General features: G+C 42.1%; 1 protein-coding gene across 3 annotated transcripts in view; it reads right to left on the bottom strand.

Moving 5' to 3' along the window:
* The window catches only part of LOC126185090 (uncharacterized), a 427,180-nt gene that overhangs the window by 304,141 nt on the left and 101,105 nt on the right, over positions 1 to 21,934 (bottom strand). For all 3 annotated transcript variants that reach the window (XM_049927887.1, XM_049927888.1, XM_049927889.1), the window contains exon 2: positions 11,974 to 12,031. In XM_049927887.1, coding sequence (XP_049783844.1) covers positions 11,974 to 11,995 — 22 coding nt within the window. In that variant the 5' untranslated portion in view covers positions 11,996 to 12,031. The remainder of the gene's footprint in view (positions 1 to 11,973; positions 12,032 to 21,934) is intronic.

Raw genomic sequence — 21,934 nt, 5'->3', positions numbered from 1 at the left:
ACCGGGCTGCCGCGCTAACCGCCCGTGCCCACCACTAGCTGAGCGGCTATCTTCCTGTTCTTCTGTCGACTCCTCTCCCTGGCCTCTGACGTCACAAATAGACGTGGGAACGTGTCTCATAAGTACTACGTAAATGATTAAAATTGTTCATAATTTGTTACTATAATATATGGCGTCGAATACGCGCTAATGAAACAAGAAAATTAAATCTAAGTGGTGGATTCTACGATTAGTGGTACCCGAGATACATGCTACTGAATATTGCTCTCAAACTGCATAATCTATAGCACGAAAGAATTGTGCGTAAATGGGAAGGTAGTCATTAGGGTTTGGTATTGTTGCGAAAGGAAAGTGTCTCATGTTTTTCAACATATATTCAGGTTTGTGTTATTCCTTAACATTTTCTCCTAATTTGCATGCTTAATAATTAATTATCAATTTATCTACGTTATATGAGTCAGCTGTATGTACTGATCTTGGTTCAAATGGCTCTGAGCACTATGGGACTTAACATCTATGGTCATCAGTCCCCTAGAACTTAGAACTACTTAAACCTAACTAACCTAAGCACAACACACAACACCCAGCCATCACGAGGCAGAGAAAATCCCTGACCCCGCCGGGAATCGAACCCGGGAACCCGGGCGTGGGAAGCGAGAACGCTACCGCACGACCACGAGATGCGGGCAATGTGCCGGGTATCGAATGTAAATTCTGTGCAGCTAAACTGATTGTCCTTAAGAAGACATCTAATTTGTCATAAAGAGATAAATATTAATGAAGATATAAATTTTATAGGATAACTTCTAAAGTAATTGTTCCAGAGTAAAAGCTTTAACGTAAATAATTATGTCCTTTTACTCTCTTCATGTTACTGTATTTGACATTTGTTGTTATCCAGTCCCTCAACGTGAATATTCTCCGCCACCCGCCATGATCTCGCGAGCTCCGAACGGAAGTATTTACCGCTTTCAGTATATTGGTCTCCAAAAGTTTTTCTCTGACGTCATTAGTGCGCACGCCGGACGACTGGGTCTTCGCGCCAGTTTCCAGCTCACTAAACTTCGCCATTTCTGTAGAGAAACGGCCCATGCCAAAATCCGTCAACTGACAGCATCATTACCAGATCTGTGTTTACGACATCGAAACATATTTTGTGTCAACGAACCAATCGTATTGAGAAAGTCTGCCGGCCGGAGTGGCCGTGCGGTTCTGTGCGCTGCAGTCTGGAGCCGAGCGACCGCTACGGTCGCAGGTTCGAATCCTGCCTCGGGCATGGATGTGTGGGATGTCCTTAGGTTAGATAGGTTTAATTAGTTCTAAGTTCTAGGCGACTGATGACCTCAGAAGTTAAGCCGCATAGTCCTCAGAACCATTTCAACCATTTTTTTTTTTTTTTAGAAAGTCTGACAATTAAATGCAGGTGGCCTCCTCTGTTATCTTCCACGTATCTGAATGGATAGAAATAGGACACCAATTGATAACGTCGTGACTCTCTCCTACGCTTCGGAACGGAAGTTAAATAAGTACTACAACCTGTAAAAACGGAACCCTTATGCGATCACTAAAGATAAGTTTGCGACGGTTAATTCCGTCACTGATGTAAACTCCCGAAAATGCTTATGTCACTGAGGTTAAAAAGCTCCGTGTTGAAATCTCCCTCGCACCCCTTTTTTTTCCTCAAAATTATGAAATGAGCATCCGGTCACTGATGTGTCTGTTCAGTGTATTCAGACTTGTGTCTGTTGTCATGATTTAACGTGAGTTTTCAACAGCGAGATGCAAGGAAGGGAGATATAGATGTACGTAGCTCCTATTTCTTCTAGACTAGTACCACGTGTTACGAGACGCGTTTCGTTTTGAAAGTTTTGACTCTTGAATTTCTTTGTTGTAACGTAGTTCACACCCGTTTGTTTGTTGTTTTCATTTCTGTAAGACGTCTATGCAGCATCTCGCCTTCTCTCACTGTTCATCACATTTACTTGCGACGGTAGTATATTTTTACCACATCACTCATATGCTATAACCAATGTATAGTAAGACAATTGCCAAGACTACAGAAGGAGAACAGACACATCAATGACCGGTCGGAAAGTTCAGAATATCATGAAAAAAAGTGGTATGTGTGATATTTGAATACGGATCACGGATCTCCCGCTTTGCCGTTCAACAAAGTGACCAAACGGCAACAACACCGTGATTCTCAGAGTTTGTTCGATGTTGCACTTCTTATGCTTGGACTGTTCACTGTTTCTATTTTGCTTCTTTTCCACAGTGCAGTACACCTTCATCCTGTTTTCTGTGCTAAGGTTTTGACGGGCTACCCATTAGGCCATTTGACGGCTAAATCTGAGAGTGGTGCGATGGACAGTATCCTTTGTAAGGTGGACAGACGATTTTAGATAAAATTTTTAAGTTACGATATCCTTTCTTTTTTTTTCGTGTTCCGATTTTGATGAAACAAAGGCTGTATGTTGCCCCAAGTTACACTTAAGTTACCTGCGAAAACCTCATGAAAATTTTATTATTAGTACAGATACCGTTGGTATTGATTAGATAGCCAGAAATACCACCAACTCGAACAAGTGCGCAGAATACCTTGCTCCATTGATTTACAGCACTTTCTATACAACTACCGGGATATTCCGTGCTGTAACTAGAAAAATGTTTGAAGAGCTGACTGAATTGTTGGAGAGGCTTTGAACTGCTGAAGGCTTGGAGTTCCCCTGTGTTTGTGATTCAGCCAGAATCGGCAACCGCGGCGGCGTGACGCGTGCTTGGCGTTGCTTTACTTCGCGAGAATACCAAAACGCGCAGGGCTGACTGAACCGAACTCAATCCAGTATCTTTCTTTACGTGGCCAAAGTAGTGTAATAAGAGAGTATTACGTCGTTATACTAACAACAACGTACTTAGCAAAGACATGCTGCGAATGTGTTACATGTGCTGAGAAAAGCGACAACAGTTCTGCGGTCGTCCCTAATACGTGACCATAACTCCCACGTCACTGGACTATGACCCACAAATTTGTCACCTTATTTTGTGCTTTCACTGCGTGTGGAGAATAATTCAGTTTTTCAGTTTACAAAATTCGTCTTGAACATGCAGCCTACACGGTAAGGCAGAAAATATTTCACAACGAACATCGCAGTATAATTTGAACATGCAGCTTTCTGTGGTTAAGTAAGGGCCCTTCAAATATGTTTCTGTAACTACTACAACCCAGTTATTGTGTTGTTTTTGTAATCAACACCAGAGTTGGTTTGATACAGCACGTAAATACTATCGCTAGCCGATTAGACTCTTCAGCTCAGCAAAATGCTGCGACCCTCTGATCATGTCGAGACGATTCTTTCCTTTTCCCATCGCTTCGGGTACCCTCTTTTTGTCTCATAGCTCCTAAATAACTTTGTTTCTTAACCTAAAACAAACACATCTTTGAGAAGAGTGAGTGAGAAAAAGAGTGACGGAATTTATAAGTTCGTTACTTTCTGATTATGTGCAAGTATTACACATATGAACCACGCTGATGGTTACCCCCGTTCTAATTCCGTTGTGTCAGAGAGTTGCTACAATTCATTTATGAAAGAAAGGAAACAAAGGAGGAGATGAAGTAAGGTTAAGTGTCAAATTTATGAGCTCAACCAGCATCACAGGCACACATAATGGGAACTTTAACGTCGAGTCGTTCGTTCAGTCATCGCAGGTTTGGTTTAGTGGTAAATCTCGTTCGTGGAGCCCTAAAGATCGTGGGATCGAATCCTACAAAAAAGACGGAATATTTCAGTGTGCCTTTGTCACAGCCTTCATCTCACAGTAGTGCAAAGATTTGCCTGGAACGACATGTGGTTCCCATTCCCTGTTAATCTGTAGATTCTTTTTCCTCAGTAGCATGCACTGTCGTAGTTTGTGAATACCTAAGTCACGTCTAACAGAAAAAAGGTCATCATGCCGTTCGACAACATGAAATTATTATTACTCATCATAGAATATCGTTCGTGTAACTGTTTGACCTCAAACGTTACAAGTTTATGTTTGCAACATTATTACACAGAAGGTGTAATCAGTATTTGCAGCCAATTATAATATGAGTGTTTAGTAGTAGTGGTAGTAGTAGTTGCTGTTTATATGTTTGAGTATGAGTTTTACACTGATATTGGAAATTTCGTGATATAAAAATTAAAGAACAGAAAGCTAAATTCTTATATGCAGACACGTACTTGCTCACAGGCTTAGTTTAAGAAGAAGGTGGCAGGTAGTCGGCCGTGGTTCTACAATGAGAACCATCTTGCCATTTGCCTCAAGTGATTCTAGTACAGTCAGGAAATCTTAATCAGGATGGCCCAATAGGGATTAAATTCATCATCCTTCAGAATCCAAGTCCAGTGTGTTATTTTAAATAGAGCACCCTAGTTTCGTTTATTACTTGTGTACAATACTGTTTTGTTTATACATTCATGACTGAAAATATTGTTTACGTCTTCTGTGTAATACTGCTACAAACACAAACTTGTAATGTTTGAGGTCAAACAGTTACACGATCGATGTTCTATGATGAATGTATTTTGTTTCTACATTCTTGCAAAGAAGTTATTCCGTTATGTGGAAAGCTAGTGCTACACTGTCAATTTATTTCTAAACACTAGTACATGCACGCAATACACACACTATATATACATTGTCAGCTGTCATCAGAACCTTGACTATGATATTTGATTCCATTTTGAGAACCGCAACTTCTGATTAGCTTGCCTGCAAAAATGAGTCAGTACCCCACAATTATGAGTGAGATGCTGAGGTCAGAAAGAAGATGCGGAAACTTACTGGTAGATTAAAATCGGAACTCGAACCCAAGGCCTTTCTTTGTCTTGTGTGGGCAAATGCTCTACCGACTGAGCTACCCGAGCACAACGGACGACCTCTCCGCACAGCTATAATTCCGGCAGTACCTCATCTCCACCTTTCAAGCTTCACAGAAGTTCTTCTGCGACACTTGCGGGGCTAACACTCTTGGAAAAATGGGAACTGTGGAGGCACGAATTAGCCACAGCCTTGTTGTTCGTTTACTGAGTGAATTTTTCTGTGAAGTTTGGAAGATAAGGAGGTGCGGTACTGGTGGAAGTAAAGTTGTGTGTGTGTGTGTGGGGGGGGGGGGGGGGGGGGGGGGGTCCTGAGTCGTGCTTCTGTATCTCAGTCGGCAGAGCACTTAGAGTTCCAGCCTGCCAAACTGTTTTAATCTGCCAGTAAGTTTCATATCAGAGCACTCTCCGCTGCAGAGTGAGAAATTCATTCAGGAGATAAAATGTTAGCATAATCCATTGCAGAGCTTTGATGTAAGATTTTTCAGAGAAGAAAAAGTAACACTATAATGCGAAAGTGTGTTGCAAGATGGCACAGGGGTTTTATTATTATGTAGCTGTGTTCCATTCTTTTACCAAACCCTGTCCTGTGTTATCTGATTAATCCTTTACTATACAGCACGTACCGGTTAACTCGTAATTTTAACCGCTTTTGAAATGGAGATTTTTAGTAATCTCGTTAATCGTAATAGGCAATTTACTGTACAGTTTTATTCCTTAGCCGAAAACGGTGTTTTCAGATTATGTTTATTGTTTCATGGTAAATGCACGTATGGTCAAGACCACTTTGCATGGCCATGGAACGAACTGTTCATACAGCAAGTATCGAGGTTTTCCTCATGTGCATATCTGATTTGTAAATGTACGAGCACTTTCGTGGTGTAGTTAAAATCTCCGTTGTCTCGAAGAGATTTTGTCGGTGAGCCCTACTACTAGTTTGCTTATTATTCTTATGCCACTTTTCTGTAGTTTGAATATTTTTAATACTTTGTGCATTTGTTCCCCACACGAAAATTCCACACCTAAGTACTGAGTGTGCTTTTGAATAGTATGTAACTAAAGGCACTGGCTGTCACACACCGATCAAAGAATCTTAGCGCCTAACATGCGAACGATGCTCTGTTTGCAAGCGTCTTTGTGTTATACGTCCGCAGCTCCACGTCGATGCCTTTATTCGGTTCTTCGTTTCTTATACTGCTCTCACCTTGTCGTCAGTTTGTTTTTCTCCGTCGTAACACACTTAAAGAAAACCACGAATGAATGCAAATCTGGGAGACGCATAGAATACTGTTGCGTACTCGCAGGCCCAAACCAGCAGTGAATGCTTGTGTAAACATAAACGTCAGTGCTAGGCCAAGCTCAGCAATGAAGAGGCGTCAGATGAACGTGAAAGGAATAGGCCGTATGCCTTGTCGCACCACGAGGAGCAATAACAGCGTGTGAGAGACGTTTGAGACACAGAAGGAAGTTCAGGCCTGAAGCTCTCTCGCAGGTTACTGCTTCTACGATTTGCCTCGAGAACTCGCTTCTTTTGAACCTTCCCGGAAGGGTGGAAGCACACGAAGCTAGTGTCTGTACTGGAGGATAGTAATGATCTTGGCTTGGCGAAGCTTTACCTGCCTATCACCCGCACTATAGAATACATTAGGATCTCACAAGTACCAGGGACACATACGATAGTCGGTATTCTTGGAACGAATGTCACTTATTGGTACCAGAGACGTCTACAGTTGACAGGTAGTTTTAACATTCGAAAATTCGGGTGACTCCATAATAGTCCTACTGTATTTTTGTGACTGTAGACAGCTACAAGTGATACAAAGTGTGTCGTTATGAATAGTACCAAGTGGTGAGATGTAGTAATAATGTTCGTAAAAGCTGTGAATAAAAAGCTAAACAGCAGGGGATCTGGTGAGTCGAGTGATACCGAGTTTCACAAAACCAGCGGTCTTCACGAAGGACGTAGAATATTCCAAGAAGAAATGTACAAAGAATGCCAAGCGTTGTGCTGTGACTTGAGTTTTACACGGGCTGGTCAAGTACCAGCAGAGGGTCCAGTTTGTTTAGGCCTTGGAACTCGTCAAAGATTATGTAGACATCATTTAATGATTTCATGTCTTTTATAATTCTGACATGATTTCATGTTTTTTTTTAATATTTTGTCCCTTTTACTTTAAATTAGGATCATAAATATCATAAGGTCTGTTTATGTACTTCAAGCGTCATACTATGGAAATAGGATGGTGAATTATTCGACTTGTCGCGAACAATGGAATACGCCGTTTAATTTGCTAGCCTCAATGTTCAAACAATTGTGTATTACAATCTACCACTTCTGCTTATTGCCGGCCGAAGTGGCCGTGCGGTTAAAGGCGCTGCAGTCTGGAACCGCAAGACCGCTACGGTCGCCGGTTCGAATCCTGCCTCGGGCATGGATGTTTGTGATGTCCTTAGGTTAGTTAGGTTTAACTAGTTCTAAGTTCTAGGGGACTAATGACCTCAGCAGTTGAGTCCCATAGTGCTCAGAGCCATTTGCACCATTTTTGAACTTCTGCTTATTCTTCCTTTTCTTCTTCTTCTTCACTACACAAAAACACTGTACCGGTTTTGTCCAAAGAATTTTTTCCGTTTTTCCGAGATCCTACCACCTATCTTCGCCGTTTTGAGCTATACCCTTGCATTATCTTTAGTTTGGGGTGTCCTCCGTCGTCCGTTCTATAGGTACGTTATTTCTATTTATTCCTATTTACTTCTATTTTCGTTGCCGTTTTTATAATATATAATATTTCCTTCTGTTCATATGATGTTCACGATTAATTATCCTCTCCACCACAGAGTATGCTTAGCTTTTTCATCTCATTTCTGGTATTTGGTCTCTCTGTAAGGGTAATCAAGTCTCATTCCCATATGTCAGAATCGGTAAATTTTTATTGTTTTACGTTTCCTCGTCTTGTTATTCAGCGTTTTGCTGATAGTCCCCATATATCTGTACGAAAAGTTGCACCATTATTTCTGTATTTCTGCCGATGTCACTACTTAAATCAATCCCTAAGTAATAAAAGTGCGACATCTTTTCATAAGGAGTGTAAAGGGCATCTGTGTATGATCGCTAGGAAATTCCCCTTGGAAAGCTATCATTTTCTATTCTGGAGCGTCGCACTCGCTTGCAATATGCTCTAATTTGTACACGCGCTCTTGGAGAATATATAACAGTAATTACTTCAAAAATGGTTCAAATGGCTCTGAGCACTATGGGACTTAACATCTGAGGTCATCAGTCCGCTAGAACTGAGAGCTACTTAAACCTAACTAACCTAAGGACATCACACACATCCATGCCCGATCCATGATTCGAACCTGCGACCGTGGCGGTCGTGCGGTTCCAGACTGAAGCGCCTAGAACCGCTCGGCCACTCCGGGCGGCACAGTAATTACTGTTTCAATTTACCACTGTATCCTCACTTATTTTTACTCCAGGATTTACCCCTTTCTGCCATTAATTCATTACTTCCGTGTTTACGATGCATCTACTGCGTAAGATGGTGGGGACATCTTGCAGTATTCATTGTCCCACAGTTTAGTTCTACTGTGTATTTCAAAAAACCTTTTCAAAATCTGTATTGTAATATACGTTTCTAAATGACATTCTGCACGTCTCCTTGATATGTGTACTCGACATGTATTCGACTAGTGGACAGAAAGCGAGGCCTGCTAGTGAACCGTCGCCGTCGATTGTGTAAGAGGAAGAGATGGCCGGCAGACACTTTCTCCTCTGCAGGAAGCCACGAGCCGCATCGCTCCATCTGCCTACCCAAACAGAGCAAATCAACGGCCGACTACATTCCACGCAATTCTGTTCGTTATCTGTGAACGTTATGGAGCATGTGTGAAGGGGATTCACGAAGCAAAACACTGTGGCAAGGGCTTTTATGGGAAATATGTGTATCACATCCACTGATACTCTGGTTTCATTGTTATTTGTCGGAACGCCTTCACTACGAGAGCTACTCAAAAAACTTAACTATCTCCTCGAATACTTGAAGATATGTAATTAATTTTAGTGAGTCTGCAGGTACATGTCGGACGCAGTACCTTAGCAACCTGACAGAGGAGCCAAAAGAAAATGGCATTTCCACTTTATCAGTGGGCTGGGCCGTTCTGTTTTGTCGTATCTAGCGGCGTGCTACGGGATTCCAATGTATACCTCTACGGAACATTCAAATAAATAAATAAATATTTTAAATTTAATTTTTCCGAGATGATACTTAAACGTTTATTAATAGTCGTCGTACGGTTCCCACGAGTGACCTATCTTTGGAGCCCTGAAGAAGGAAGCTATTTCCAGTCCACACGGGCGCTCATGGAGTAACTGTAAAGCCGTCCTCACACTAGACGTGAAAGCCAACGTGGACGTGGATCTGTACAAGTTTTCTGTCGTCACAACATTGTATTTCATGTTATGGAGAAATTATAAGAGTGAAAGGCAGACTCAGACGCATCACATTTTTGCAACATGGAGAGGAACGTGGCCAGTGAGATGCAAGATCGGTTGCTAAGTCACAAACACAACTTGGGGGGCGCCATATTGGATTACGTCGTTTCTAGTTCCAGTCCACGTTTAATGACATTTGTAACTTAAGTGTTATGAATATATGCTGTTTGAAAACACGGCACACTGGGGATCTCTCGATAACGCGTTGTTTTCCGTACGTTTTGTTTTAATAAAGTGACGGTAAACGAGACATCGGCGGCTAGAGATTTTTCCTATTTGACGCATTTCGTGTTATGACTTGTTTACTGTGAAAGTACACCACTTCATGGCACCGATGCACTGAAATTTATCAAAACCGCTACGTTTTTGGTGCGATCTGATATAATTAAGTGTCATGTAATGACATACCGGCGTTCAAAGCCTTAAGCTGTAGACTGCAATAACGTCAGTGAACGGTGGTGTACGGCGTAGACAGGTGGACTGTGAACTAAAAAGTTGTGAATTTGCGTCTTAGTTTCTGTAAATAGCTTGATGCTATCTAATATATTGTGGGGCTTTCTCATCAATTTAACAGAAATATGTTCTGGAATATTTGATGTTATGTATGACTTCTCTCCGTTCAAGAGTGAGTTTGTGCGATTTTAAGAACCTGCCATGAAACAGACAAACAAATTTCAAGATTGCTTTCGTTGTCACTAGTCGCTCCTCTAGCAAGTCAGTACAGTGCGTATTAAACACAGAGCAATATGTTTAACATACGAACAAAGTAGCAAATTTGCGTTTTAATAGATACAGTGAAGCAGGAGCGGTGTTTGTGTAGTGTTAAATGTAACAATTACCAAAATAACCATTAATGAACCGAGACGCTTTCCCGCGGCCGCAAATCACGCTGAAGAGCACGTTCATTGTGATGTACTGTTTCGATTCTGGGCGTCCAATAAACACATTGGAAATCACGTCTGGTGTACATTACTCTGAGAAACAGGATCCGCGTAAAGACGGCATAAAGGAGTGACACAGATTTTTTTTTGTCCTGTAGAAACATCCATATCTCCTTATTTTACAACTGGAACGAACATTCGCACAATCTTGGTGACTGTAAGAAAGATGCCCTGCAGCCAGTATCAGTTGTTTAAGTTAAATCGTCTTGAGACAAATGTAACAGTGTTAAACTTTGGCCAGAATTTTCTTTTATCATTAGCTATGTGGTCTTTTTTGGGTTACAATTTCGCTTAATTACCGTAACATTTTAATTGGTTGAAATGCAGCTATATATGCCAACAATGGGTAATGAGGACTCTCAGCTCAAAGAAATTATTAATAATGGGAGTTTTTTGCCTTATTGTAGAATAAAATACAATAACTGTGACTGCTACCAAATTTAAACGAAAGTTAATATTCACTTTCCCCCATAAAAAAGTAAGTTCAGTTGAACTCTCGGTTACACGCTAAACACGAAACAGTCGAAACAAGTGTTCAGGTTGTAATCTGGCAAAAGCTTTTAATGTAATAGCTTATTTAATTACTCTACGTCTTCTCACTGTAATCGAAAAGTTCAACATGCTCGCGAGTGGAAGCCAGAGGCCATACCAACCCATACAACGCTAACCCCTCAACTCTGAATATGTGGTGCGTGTGGTCTCCCCCTTGATTCCAGCTGCAGAATGAGAATTATGACATTAATTCTTGTATCACGTCAATCAGACCATCTTAAGTGTAATCTGTCTGTCGACTTTATACAAGCGAGGTAAATACAAAGAATAACAAGCTAGTATTATTTTCAGAACATTCCATCAAATTCATCTTAAGTAAGCGCTATAAAAAGTAAGATTCAAAACACTTTTCGAAAGCATTTCTCTAAACAGACACGTTGTTGAGGATGTTATGTTTGTGTCGACCTTTCGTTACGTTCAACCAAAGATTACCATAAAATTATTACTTGACCTATTTAACTAATCAGTTTCTTGACATTTGTGGAGTTTGTGGACATAACCATTCTACACCAAACAATCATTGAGCCTTAACAAGCGGAACAAAGCCTACACTATTGCACTGGGTAGTGGGATATTTGCTTCCATAAATTAGAAACGCGTTGATAATATGCTTTACAGATGGCAAGAGTTTCCACTGAGCACCTGTTATTGTGTTTAAGAACTGAAATCCGCATAGTCTGTCGCCACCATACATGATAATCACAATCTATTTGTTTACGAGCTCTGAACATAGCTAAGTAAATTGTAAGCTGGGCGTTTGTATGTTCCGATGTTATATTGCCCGTGAAATCCTCTTTCCGAAGAGAATTAACTATGATATCTTATTGTGAATAAATTTTCTCGTGAAATCAAGCATTCAAGTTGCAATAATGTTACACGGTTTCGTATGAGTTTGTCATCAACGATTTAGTTTATGACCATACGAAAGAAAAACAAAACCGGTCGCAGTTTCGTGTTGTTGCAATCATACGAAATCATAAATCCTAGTTGTCCAAGCTGCTTCCTCTAGTAATACCTCTGGTCATTATAGCCGGTTCTGTGCCAGCCATACAGAGGTGAAGGGAATTCTTTTTAGGAGTACTTCGGGAAACGAGACGGTGACTTATAATATTACAAGATGATCACTTACCTGTAAAGAAGACGAAGCGCATAGTTGCATTGGTTAGGAGGCGGTGTTGCTCTCCAACCTGTAACATACCAAAATTGAAAGTTAATACTTCTCATCCTATCATAGCAGTGCTAACATTGACAACATCCTTCTTCCTACTACTAATGACCTATATCGCAAGCAGAAGTATTTTCCGTTATGCTATGACACTGTTCCAGAAAGCTAAAGCTACTTCTAGATGTCAGAGAGAGAGAGAGAGAGAGAGAGAGAGAGAGTATTGTGGCTGCATGTTTGGGACCCACACCTAATAACGTCTTCTAATCCTTAAGGGGAAACAACGGAAAGGCAAACTGCACCTGCAACCAATTACATCTTCCTTTCTCACACAACGAATAAGGTGCCTCAAATTAATACCGAGTTCTGTGGCGTCAAATACCAGATGGCTCAGGGAACAGACTGGAACGAAATTAATAACACTGTAATTAAAATTAAATGTTGTTGCGCAGTACACGCAGCCAGATGAATGGATGATAGATGAACCAAGTTAGTTCTTTTCTTGATTGCAGGAGATAATAAACGGCTGAGACATCGTCCTGATGGAAGAAGGTGGGTACATTACATCACACGCAACTCAAGCATAAAGTGTGTTGTTTATAAAATTAGTGTATATAGTATTATGATTGTATTTTATACTGACTTTTCACTATCTCACGCATCAAAAAATATGTCGTAGTAGCAGAAGTTGGGATGCCCGATCAGAAGTAACAAATACACTATGTGATCAAAAGTATCCAGACACCTGGCTGAAAATGACTTAAAAGTTCGTGGTGCCCTCCATCGGTAATGCTGGATTTCAATACGGTGTTGGCCAACCCTTAGCCTTGATGACAGCTTCCACTCTCGCAGGCATACGTTCAATCAGGTACTGGAAGGTTTCTTGGGGAATGGCAGCCCATTCATCACAGAGTGCTGCACTGAGGAGAGGTACGATGTCGGTCGGTGAGGCCTGACACGAAGTCGGCGTTACAAAACATCCCAAAGGTGTTCTATAGGATTCAGGTCAGGACTCTGTGCAGGCCACTCCATTACAGGGATGTTACTCTCGTGTACCCACTCCGCCACAGGCCGTGCATTATGAACGGGTGCTCGATCATATTGAAAGATGCAATCGCCATCCCCGAATTGCTCTTCAGCAGTGGGAAGCAAGAAGGTACTTAAAACATCAATGTAGGTCTGTTCTGTGATAGTGCCACGCAAAACAACACGGGTCGCAAGCCCCCTCCGTGAAAAACACGACCACACCATAACACCACCGCCTCCGAATTTTATTGTTGACACTACACACGCTGGCAGATGACGTTCATCGAGCATTCGCCATACCCACATCCTGCCATCGGATCGCCACATTGTGTACCGTGATTCGTCACTCCACACAACGTTTTTCCACTGTTCAATTGTCCAACGTTTACGCTCCTTACACCAAGCGAGACGTCGTTTGGCATTTACCGGCGTGATGTGTGGCTTATGAGTAGCCGCTAGAGGCTAGACCATGAAATCCAAGTTTTCTCACCTCTCGCCTAACTGTCATAGTACTTGCAGTGGATCCTGATGCAGCATGGAATTCCTGTTTGATGGTCTGTATAGATGTCTGTCTGTTACACATTACGACCTAGAGATGTTTAGGAGTGTGGAAATCTCGCGTGCAGACGTATGACACAAGTAACACCCATACTGAGGTCGCTGATATGGAGTACCTGGCAGTAGATGGCAGCACAATGCACCTAATATGAAAAACGTATGTTTTTGGATGTGTCCGGATATTTTTGATCACATAGTGTAGCTCCAAGGCCCTGTATTTCCCCACGTAAAGCAAACACAAGAATAAGTAAGTAAAATGGTTTTATTAGAGAGAACATAAATTCATTTTGTTGTCAAATTGCGAAACTATATTTCCACAGTGTTACGGATTATTTGTATAACATCAGAGACCTAATGACGACTGCGACTGCGTGATGAAAGTGCTATGCATTAACCGCCACGGTGTTCAGCCGCGGCACCCAATTTCTTTTTCTTCTCCAAAAAACTTGATCGCTACTACTTTCACTGAGCTCTGTGAATAGGGCACCGGCCACCATTGCAACAGCTTGACGAAGCGTGAAAACATCTGGAATCCACTCATCTCGTCACATTCCCCTTACTCCAGCGTATCTTTCTGGTTTTTATATTATACATAGTGGCCTATCCTACCCTTTCTGCCGAGTTCTGTGCAATCAAGAGTTTACAACCATACAACAAACATGGGCCCCTGTTTGCTTATCAGGATGATGCAAATAGTTTTGCTTGCTAGAAGACAGCACCACTCTTAAATTAGTCCAGCAGCGCGGCGGGTACGGCACGCAGAGTGGCGTAGTGGTAAACATTGTCGCGTGCGTACTGCAGGTCGTCATTTCAAACCCGACCACCACCAGCAATTATTTAACATTTATCATTAATGGAAAGTTCTTGGAATATACTATGTTTCTAATGTTTTTATATTCTGTAATATTCAATTTCTGTAAAAATATCAGCTTTCTGGAATGTTCAATGCCTGTACCTACATCTACATCAACATTTATACTCCGAAAGCCACCCAACGGTGTGTGGCGGAGGGCACTATACGTGCCACTGTCATTACCTCCCTTTCCTGTTCCAGTCGCATATGGTTCGCGGGAAGAACGACTGCCGGAAAGCCTCCGTGCGCGCTCGAAACTCTCTAATTTTACATTCGTGATCTCCTCGAGAGGTATAAGTAGGGGGAAGCAATATATTCGATACCTCATCCAGAAACGCACCCTCTCGAAACCTGGACAGCAAGCTACACCGCGATGCAGTGCGCCTCTCTTGCAGAGTCTGCCACATCTCCGTAACACTATCACGCTTACCAAATAACCCTGTGACGAAACGCGCCGCTTTTCTTTGGATCTTCTCTATCTCCACTGTCAACCCGACCTAGTACTGATCCCACACTGATGAACAATACTCAAGTATAGGTCGAACGAGTGTTTTGTAAGTCACCTCCTTTGTTGGTAGACCACATTTTCTAAGGACTCTCTCAATGAATCTCAACCTGGCACCCGCCTTACCAACAATTAATTTTATATGATCATTCCACTTCAAATTGTTCCGTACGCATACTCCCAGATATTCTACAGAAGTAACTGCTACCAGTGTTTATTGCGCTAGCTGTAAGTAGCTGCTCTCTCTGCCCAGGAGGTCAGCTCTGTTCTGGCTGTTACAATGGTGTCAGTAATAAAGATACTTTCGTTTCTGAGGGCTGTACTTCATTGACCGCCTTTGTATTTGAGCTTAATAGTGTTTTCGTGGTGACATTGTTTGGCGGAGACGCCGGGTACTTCAAAATATCTATATTATCGTTCCTCCAATTAGGCAACGTATAAGCAGTCACATACGCAGCCAGGAACGGAATGAAAGCAGTATATTCAGGAGACCAATGGATTCCAAGCCAGCAGTAAGACAGCTGCACTTAAGGCATCCATCAATGTTTTCGTAGACGCTGGTCCGGATCGGACGAAATGACTGCAAGGATTCGACCGAGCCACCATATGCGACAGGTGTGATGATATGATGTGTTTGGAAAACGTGTACTTTTATTTGGACAACAAAGCCTAGCAGTGATTAGAGGAAAACGGAGGGAAGCTCAATAGCTGCAACAATTTCCAGGTTGAACTGAAGGAAACGTTCGGCGAAAATCTACATCTACATCCATACTCCGCTAGGCACCTGACGGTGTGTGGCGGAGGGTACCTTGAGTACCTCTATAGGTTCTCCCTTCTATTCCAGTCTCATATTGTTCGTGGAAAGAAACATTGTCGGTATGCCTGTGTGTGGGCTCTAATCTCTCTGATTTTATCCTCATACTCTCTTCGCGAGATATAAGTAGGAGGGAGCAATATACTGCTTGACTCCTCGGTGAAGGTATGTTCTCGAAACTTCAACAAAAGCCCGTACCGAGCTACTGAGCGTCTCTCTTGCAGAGTCTTCCACTGGAGTTTATCTATCATCTCCGTAACGCTTTCTCGATTACTAAATGAACCTGTAACGAAGCGCGCTGCTCTCCGTTGGATCTTCTCTACCTCTTCTATCAACACTATCTGGTACGCTTAGTGGAAGAACAATAGAAGAACTGGGCCCAGTGCCATGGAGGAAGAACAGAACCTTACATAGAGAATGTTTTGGCCATATGTCACATCGTGAATCCTATCATGACAGATGCCTAAAAAATCTCGCACTTGATGAAAGGGGTCGCAAAAGACATGTACCAAGCTGGGTAAGAATGGCACAACGACAGAGGAATTCATCAAGTGGCGCTAACAAATCTAGGTATTGCAACAGAAAAATAATCTGACGAAAGAGGTATAACTGACTGCCGCATACGGCAGTTGGAAGACCACCGTTCGCTCGCCACTCTCATAAGCAAGATTGTAAGAGAAGAGATACATCAGTGTACCGCAGCCAGAAATGTCAGATCGAGTACACACGATTCAGTAGCCATTAATGTCAACCCGATACGTCAGAAGGTGATAGAGAATGTCGAAGAATGGATGTATCGATATTTAGCACGAAACTCAGCCACTAATCGAACGTGTCATGATGGAAAATGGATTTGTTCAACTTGGACGTAAGGCGCAACCGTCAAATAACGACCCCCTATCTGACCAAAACATGCGAAATCAAGTCCTCCACCAAGCACAACTCCCCATAGTAGAACAGACATTTCGAGAACGGAGGAGAACACGCCGGTGTGTTTCCACTGTGGACGCCATGGACACCGTGTACGCTGCTGCAAACAAACAGAGCGAGTTTTTGACTACTACAACAACGCCAGACGTCATCCGTCACATTAGTTCTATTCACGTCAGTCAACTGCAAAAGATTGTAGACAACCTGCGGGACGAATCCCATCGTCGTACCCTGGACGAGTTAGCTCTCCAACACGCCTTAGCTGTCCCCCGCCGCTGTACAGAGGTACCAGCCGTTCGCCTAGTAGCCGACTTTAGGAAAACTGAACTGGGCGACGATCTATGGAGGTGAGGCCTCCATCTTCATGGTCGACACCCACCAAGATGTCAGGAAATCTTATTGGCGTCACTGTTGACGGCCAGCCCGTCCAGGTGCAGGGCGATCCAGGGATTGCCTTTTGTGTAATGTATTGCAACAATAACTATCAATGAAACAACACAGCCCTTCGAATTTTGTCGTTTTAACAGAATGAATCTTAATGTTATTCTCGAATAGGACTTCTTGTAAGCATCTCAAGCTGTCATAGACTGTGGAAAATCAGAGCTCTATTTTGCGAAGCCACTCCAACAAGTATACATAGCAAAGATTTCTCTGGGTGACTGTCATTGAAGATACCCTCGATTATTTGAACGGATTAAAGCATTTCTCAACTACGAGCATGCAGTCAGGCTACTGGCAGATCTAGGTTGACGGGGCTGACAGGGCAAACACTGCTTTCATAACTCCTGGCGGCCTCTATGAATTACCCCGTTTGGACTGTGTTATCATCGAGACGAGTTCCAGTATTCAGTCGAGATGCTCAATAAAACTGTATAGCTTTTGTCGATTTCAAAAGCCACTTAGGCTCACGAAGGAAATATACATGCCAGCGAGCACCATAAGCATCGTAGGTGGTCAAAGAGAACATCGCATTGTTGACTGTCACGAGCAGCCACATTTCACCTTAAAAGTTCGAGCTTAGGGCAGCCGAACAAGTCCAGGAAGCATAGCTTAGCACCACTGATGAATAATCGTGCTTCGCTAACACTATTTACAACACAAGTGAGGAAACTACTATCGAACTGCCAATAGGATCTGGCCTGGCTCACCAACAACGTCGGCGAGTGATAGTCATTCCGCGTCAATTTTCGGATGCTTTCAAATCCAGAGTGGAGAAACAACAGATCGAGCGGCCTATAGTGAAATATCTTATCAACACTGGGAATCATCCACCAATTAGTCAGTGCTCACGAAGAGTCTCGCAAGCTGAAAGACAGATAATCCGAATGGAAGCGGAGAAAGCTGCTACAATACAGCGCTGAATCTTGGTATCATTATTTGTTAGAGTGAAATTTAACACTCCTCCACAAAATACAGAAGGGCCATGCAAAAACACTTGTCCATTGGTGTGAGCTTGGGCGCGCCAGAGATTATCCTGGATGAGCTGGCCCCTGGAAGAGCACCCTACGGCCACCGACGAGTGTCGCACATGCCTTCAACCAGACAATCGTCGGAGACGTGTTTGGAGGCAACTCGGTCAGGCCGAACGCATTAGACACACTGTCCAGCGAGTGCAGCAAGGTGGAGGTACCCTGCTGTTTTGGGGTGGCATTATGTGGGGCCGGCGTACTGCGCTGGTGGTCATGGAAGGCGTCGGACACTCGGAACTGAGTTGATGCAAAACTTAAAGTTGTGATATGAAGTGGTGGTGGAACCTAGGATTTATTTTGAGTTTTTTTATATTTTTCATCTTGCTTAGTGTGGGGCTATTAGTTTTTTGACAGTAACACATTCACAATCGAAGCTTGATTATTGAAGGGATTTATATTTAAAAAGGAAAGATAATTGACTTCCATTAGCTGAAATTAAATTTTTGTTCCCGGGTTATCATTTACTCACAACGATCTTTCAACAACTGGTTTAGAAAGGAAAGAATTTAAAAGGGAAGCAAAAGTTATAGTTCTGTCATTTAGCAAGTAGCGGGAAGCACGCTCAAGTCAGCATTTAGATCTGGACAGTTGAACTGAGAATAGTTAAACCAAAGAGGGCCATTTTCACAGACTAGCGCCTTATGGTTTAAAACATTGAAAGAATTCCGTAAGAGATTGGCACTGAATGCTAGGGTTGGCGATACTATTTCTAATAGGTTTACCGAAGGAATGAACTGATATGTACCTGAAGATTATATTAAACATTCATGAGTAGCGAAACAAATAACCAACGGTGGTGCCTGAAGAAGTTTAGTTGCGTTGTTTTAGCAACAGTTTGTATTTCTGGAATCGGATGTCAGAATATATTACGAAAATACTTTAATTCTGAAGTTTCTCAACTCTTTAGGGACGTGTAAGTAATCGATGGTATATAAATGTTAAAATCTTAACTATCATTATACTGAAGTTCGTATTTTAATATGAAAAAAGATATTTTAGATATTTAGTGGAATACTGCTACGTGCTAACTTACGTATCCATGCGATACATACATTGAGTGAATTCTTCAAAACAAACAAAAACCGTCCGAATAGGCCTTGAAGGCCCAATGGTACTGACCGGTCGCCGTGTCATCCTCAGTCTTTAGGTGTCACCGGATGCCAATACGGAGGGGCACACCGCTCTGGAGGCCGTTGTGTTTTCCTGGCCGGTGTCACTACTTCTCAGTCAAGTAGCTCCTCAACTGGCCTCACAAGCGCTGAGTGCAGCCAGCTTGCCAACCGCGTGGTCTCGGGCTCCTTGCCACAGTTCACAGTTCACCTGTCGGAGGTTCGAGTCCTGCCTCGGGCATGAGTGTTTGTGTTGTCCTTAGCGTAAGTTAAAGTTACATTAAGTAGTTTGTAAGCCTAGTGACCGATGACCTCAGCAGTTTGGTCCCATAGGAACTTACCATACCGGCTTGTCAATAGCACTAGGCAGACCCTGATGGTCAGCCATCCAAATGCCAGCCAAGCCGTGTAACGCCGGAAATGCATATCCTCCTATTTCCATCTATTGTACTATAAATTTGTTTTCCTTATTTTTGTTACCTGAATATATAACATTTCTGTGTCTTCGTATATTGTAATTGTTTTGCTATTTGTATATATATATTTATGCATTTATGTCGATGTATAATTGGTTTGTTTCGTAAATGTTATTTGTATTTTTGCGCTGGGTCTTGCCTAGGGAAAACTGCTATCGAACGATTACATCGATAGGTCGTGTGAAGAATCAAAGTGTGTAGGATCTTTGGTAGTGTTAACTCCGCCGCGGGGAGCGCGGGCAGAGAGGGGGTCTCGCTGGAGTAGCGAGTGGAGCAGGTATGTTGTGTGACGCTCCCGCGAGTTGCCGCGCTTTCGGGGTTTGGCAGCGTGTAATTGCGCTCGACTTGCGATGATAGTTTCTGACATGGTGTCGCGGACGGGAAGCATTAGCTGGCGCACATCAAGAGCCCGTTTCGTCTGGTGACCGTGTCGAGAAGAAGGCGCGCCAACATCCAGCTTCTGCAACAGCGACGGCCGACAATGAGTGACTGTCGCAACCTCCTCGATCGACGGCTTCAAACCTTCAATCAACCAACAAGGAAGACTGGACGCACGTAAAGTTTTGGAAGTGTATGGCAGACCTCAGCTTTTAAAACTGTTCAAATCACAAAATTACAGCAACGTAGCAAGAACCTTTGTTGCTCATTGTCCCAGTTGCATTACCAAGCAGGGTCCCTTCCTTTTCCGAAATGAACCCGAGTGTCGTTGAAATTCAAACGCCAGCATTAAAGTAATATAGCTAATTCTATTTCACTGCTTTAATTTCAAAGTTCAGTTAAAGTATTCATAGCTGGCTACAATATTCAGATTACACAAGCACAAATTAAGAGTGCGAGTTTTGTTACCGTATTTTAGCTTACATGTGACTGCAGCTTAGCTTGGTACGTACTAAATTTTACTATTGTTAATTGTTCAGAATAATTTAATTCAAGTTCAAAGTTAAATCTCTTATTTCTAAATTGCGTAGATTCAAGTAGCTTTTGAAATGATTGTTGAGGTAGTCCAAGACTAAACGTATTTTACTGAATTTCGATGTGCTTCAGAAAGAAAGCTCACTATTAACTTCAGTCACTAAATTAACTTTCGATTTTCCGGTTTTATTAATTCTTTTGCTATATTAAGTCAGAGTGTAGCGAAATTTATTACTTCTGACAAACTTTCAGTTTTCACACTGCACGTGTCAACCTTCAGTTGCCACGCTTCTAGTGCTAATTATACGTGTAATAACCTTTCTTTTTCAGTTACTATAGTAATTGTCCTTAGGACTGGCGACCGTAATTTCCCCCAAATCTCAAATATCTAATTACCGCTAGTTAATTGTTGGCGTAACGGCCGCACATTTACTTTCTTTATTAACTTTACCCCTTTTCAAAATTAATTTCCACCAGTTTCATTTGCGTTTTTCCTTTCATTTAGATGTAACCCTTTCCTCCCTCTTTACCGACAGATTAATTTCGGTGACGATTGCTTTTCCCAAATTTCCATGAGGTACACGCGGTTTAATTTTTCACTGTAATTAAGGTCGATAAGTGAGGAGGAGGTTACAGCCCAACATCGCTTAACTTCGGTGATCTGAGGGGAACCGGTGTTACCACTGCGATAAGGCCATTGGCGATTGAATTCTTCACAAAAGAAAAATATAGATACTCAAGAGTCTCACTAATTTAAATGATACAACTTAATATCAGTTACTACGCTACGGCTGAAGAGTAATTCAAAGTATATTAAAGTATCTGAAGTGCATTATAGTCAAGCAGACGCTTCATAAGTAGTGATTTGGCTTGTGCACTCGCTTCGTTATATGTTGATGGTTTTTTCGCGAAGAAGCTGAAACCAAATAAGATCCATTTACCCAAGCGTGTGTTATAGTGCTAAGAGGTAGATATACAAATTCGATCAAGCGTACGATTATTTATTGGTCACATCGTTGCTCTTACAGTGTTCTAGGAGTCCGTGTTTTGAAAGGTCGAATAGAATCTTATTGCGCCTCTCCACGGGTAATTTATCAGTTTTATTTAATTTTTATTTTTCTCGATTTTCTCGTTTATTAGGACGGGGTGGTACCTAAACGTTTTAACAGGATTCGTTACGTGGATACTCGTAGGTTGCGATTCCGGCAGTGTGCAACCTTATTATTCTTACAAAAAATCTTAGTATGGCATCTGCTTTTCTTTTAATCAGTGCAGT

This window comes from Schistocerca cancellata, chromosome 4, assembly GCF_023864275.1.
Source record: "Schistocerca cancellata isolate TAMUIC-IGC-003103 chromosome 4, iqSchCanc2.1, whole genome shotgun sequence".
In the NCBI taxonomy this organism is placed as follows: Eukaryota; Metazoa; Arthropoda; class Insecta; order Orthoptera; family Acrididae; genus Schistocerca; species Schistocerca cancellata.
This window is presented reverse-complemented; position numbering and strand designations above follow the sequence as displayed.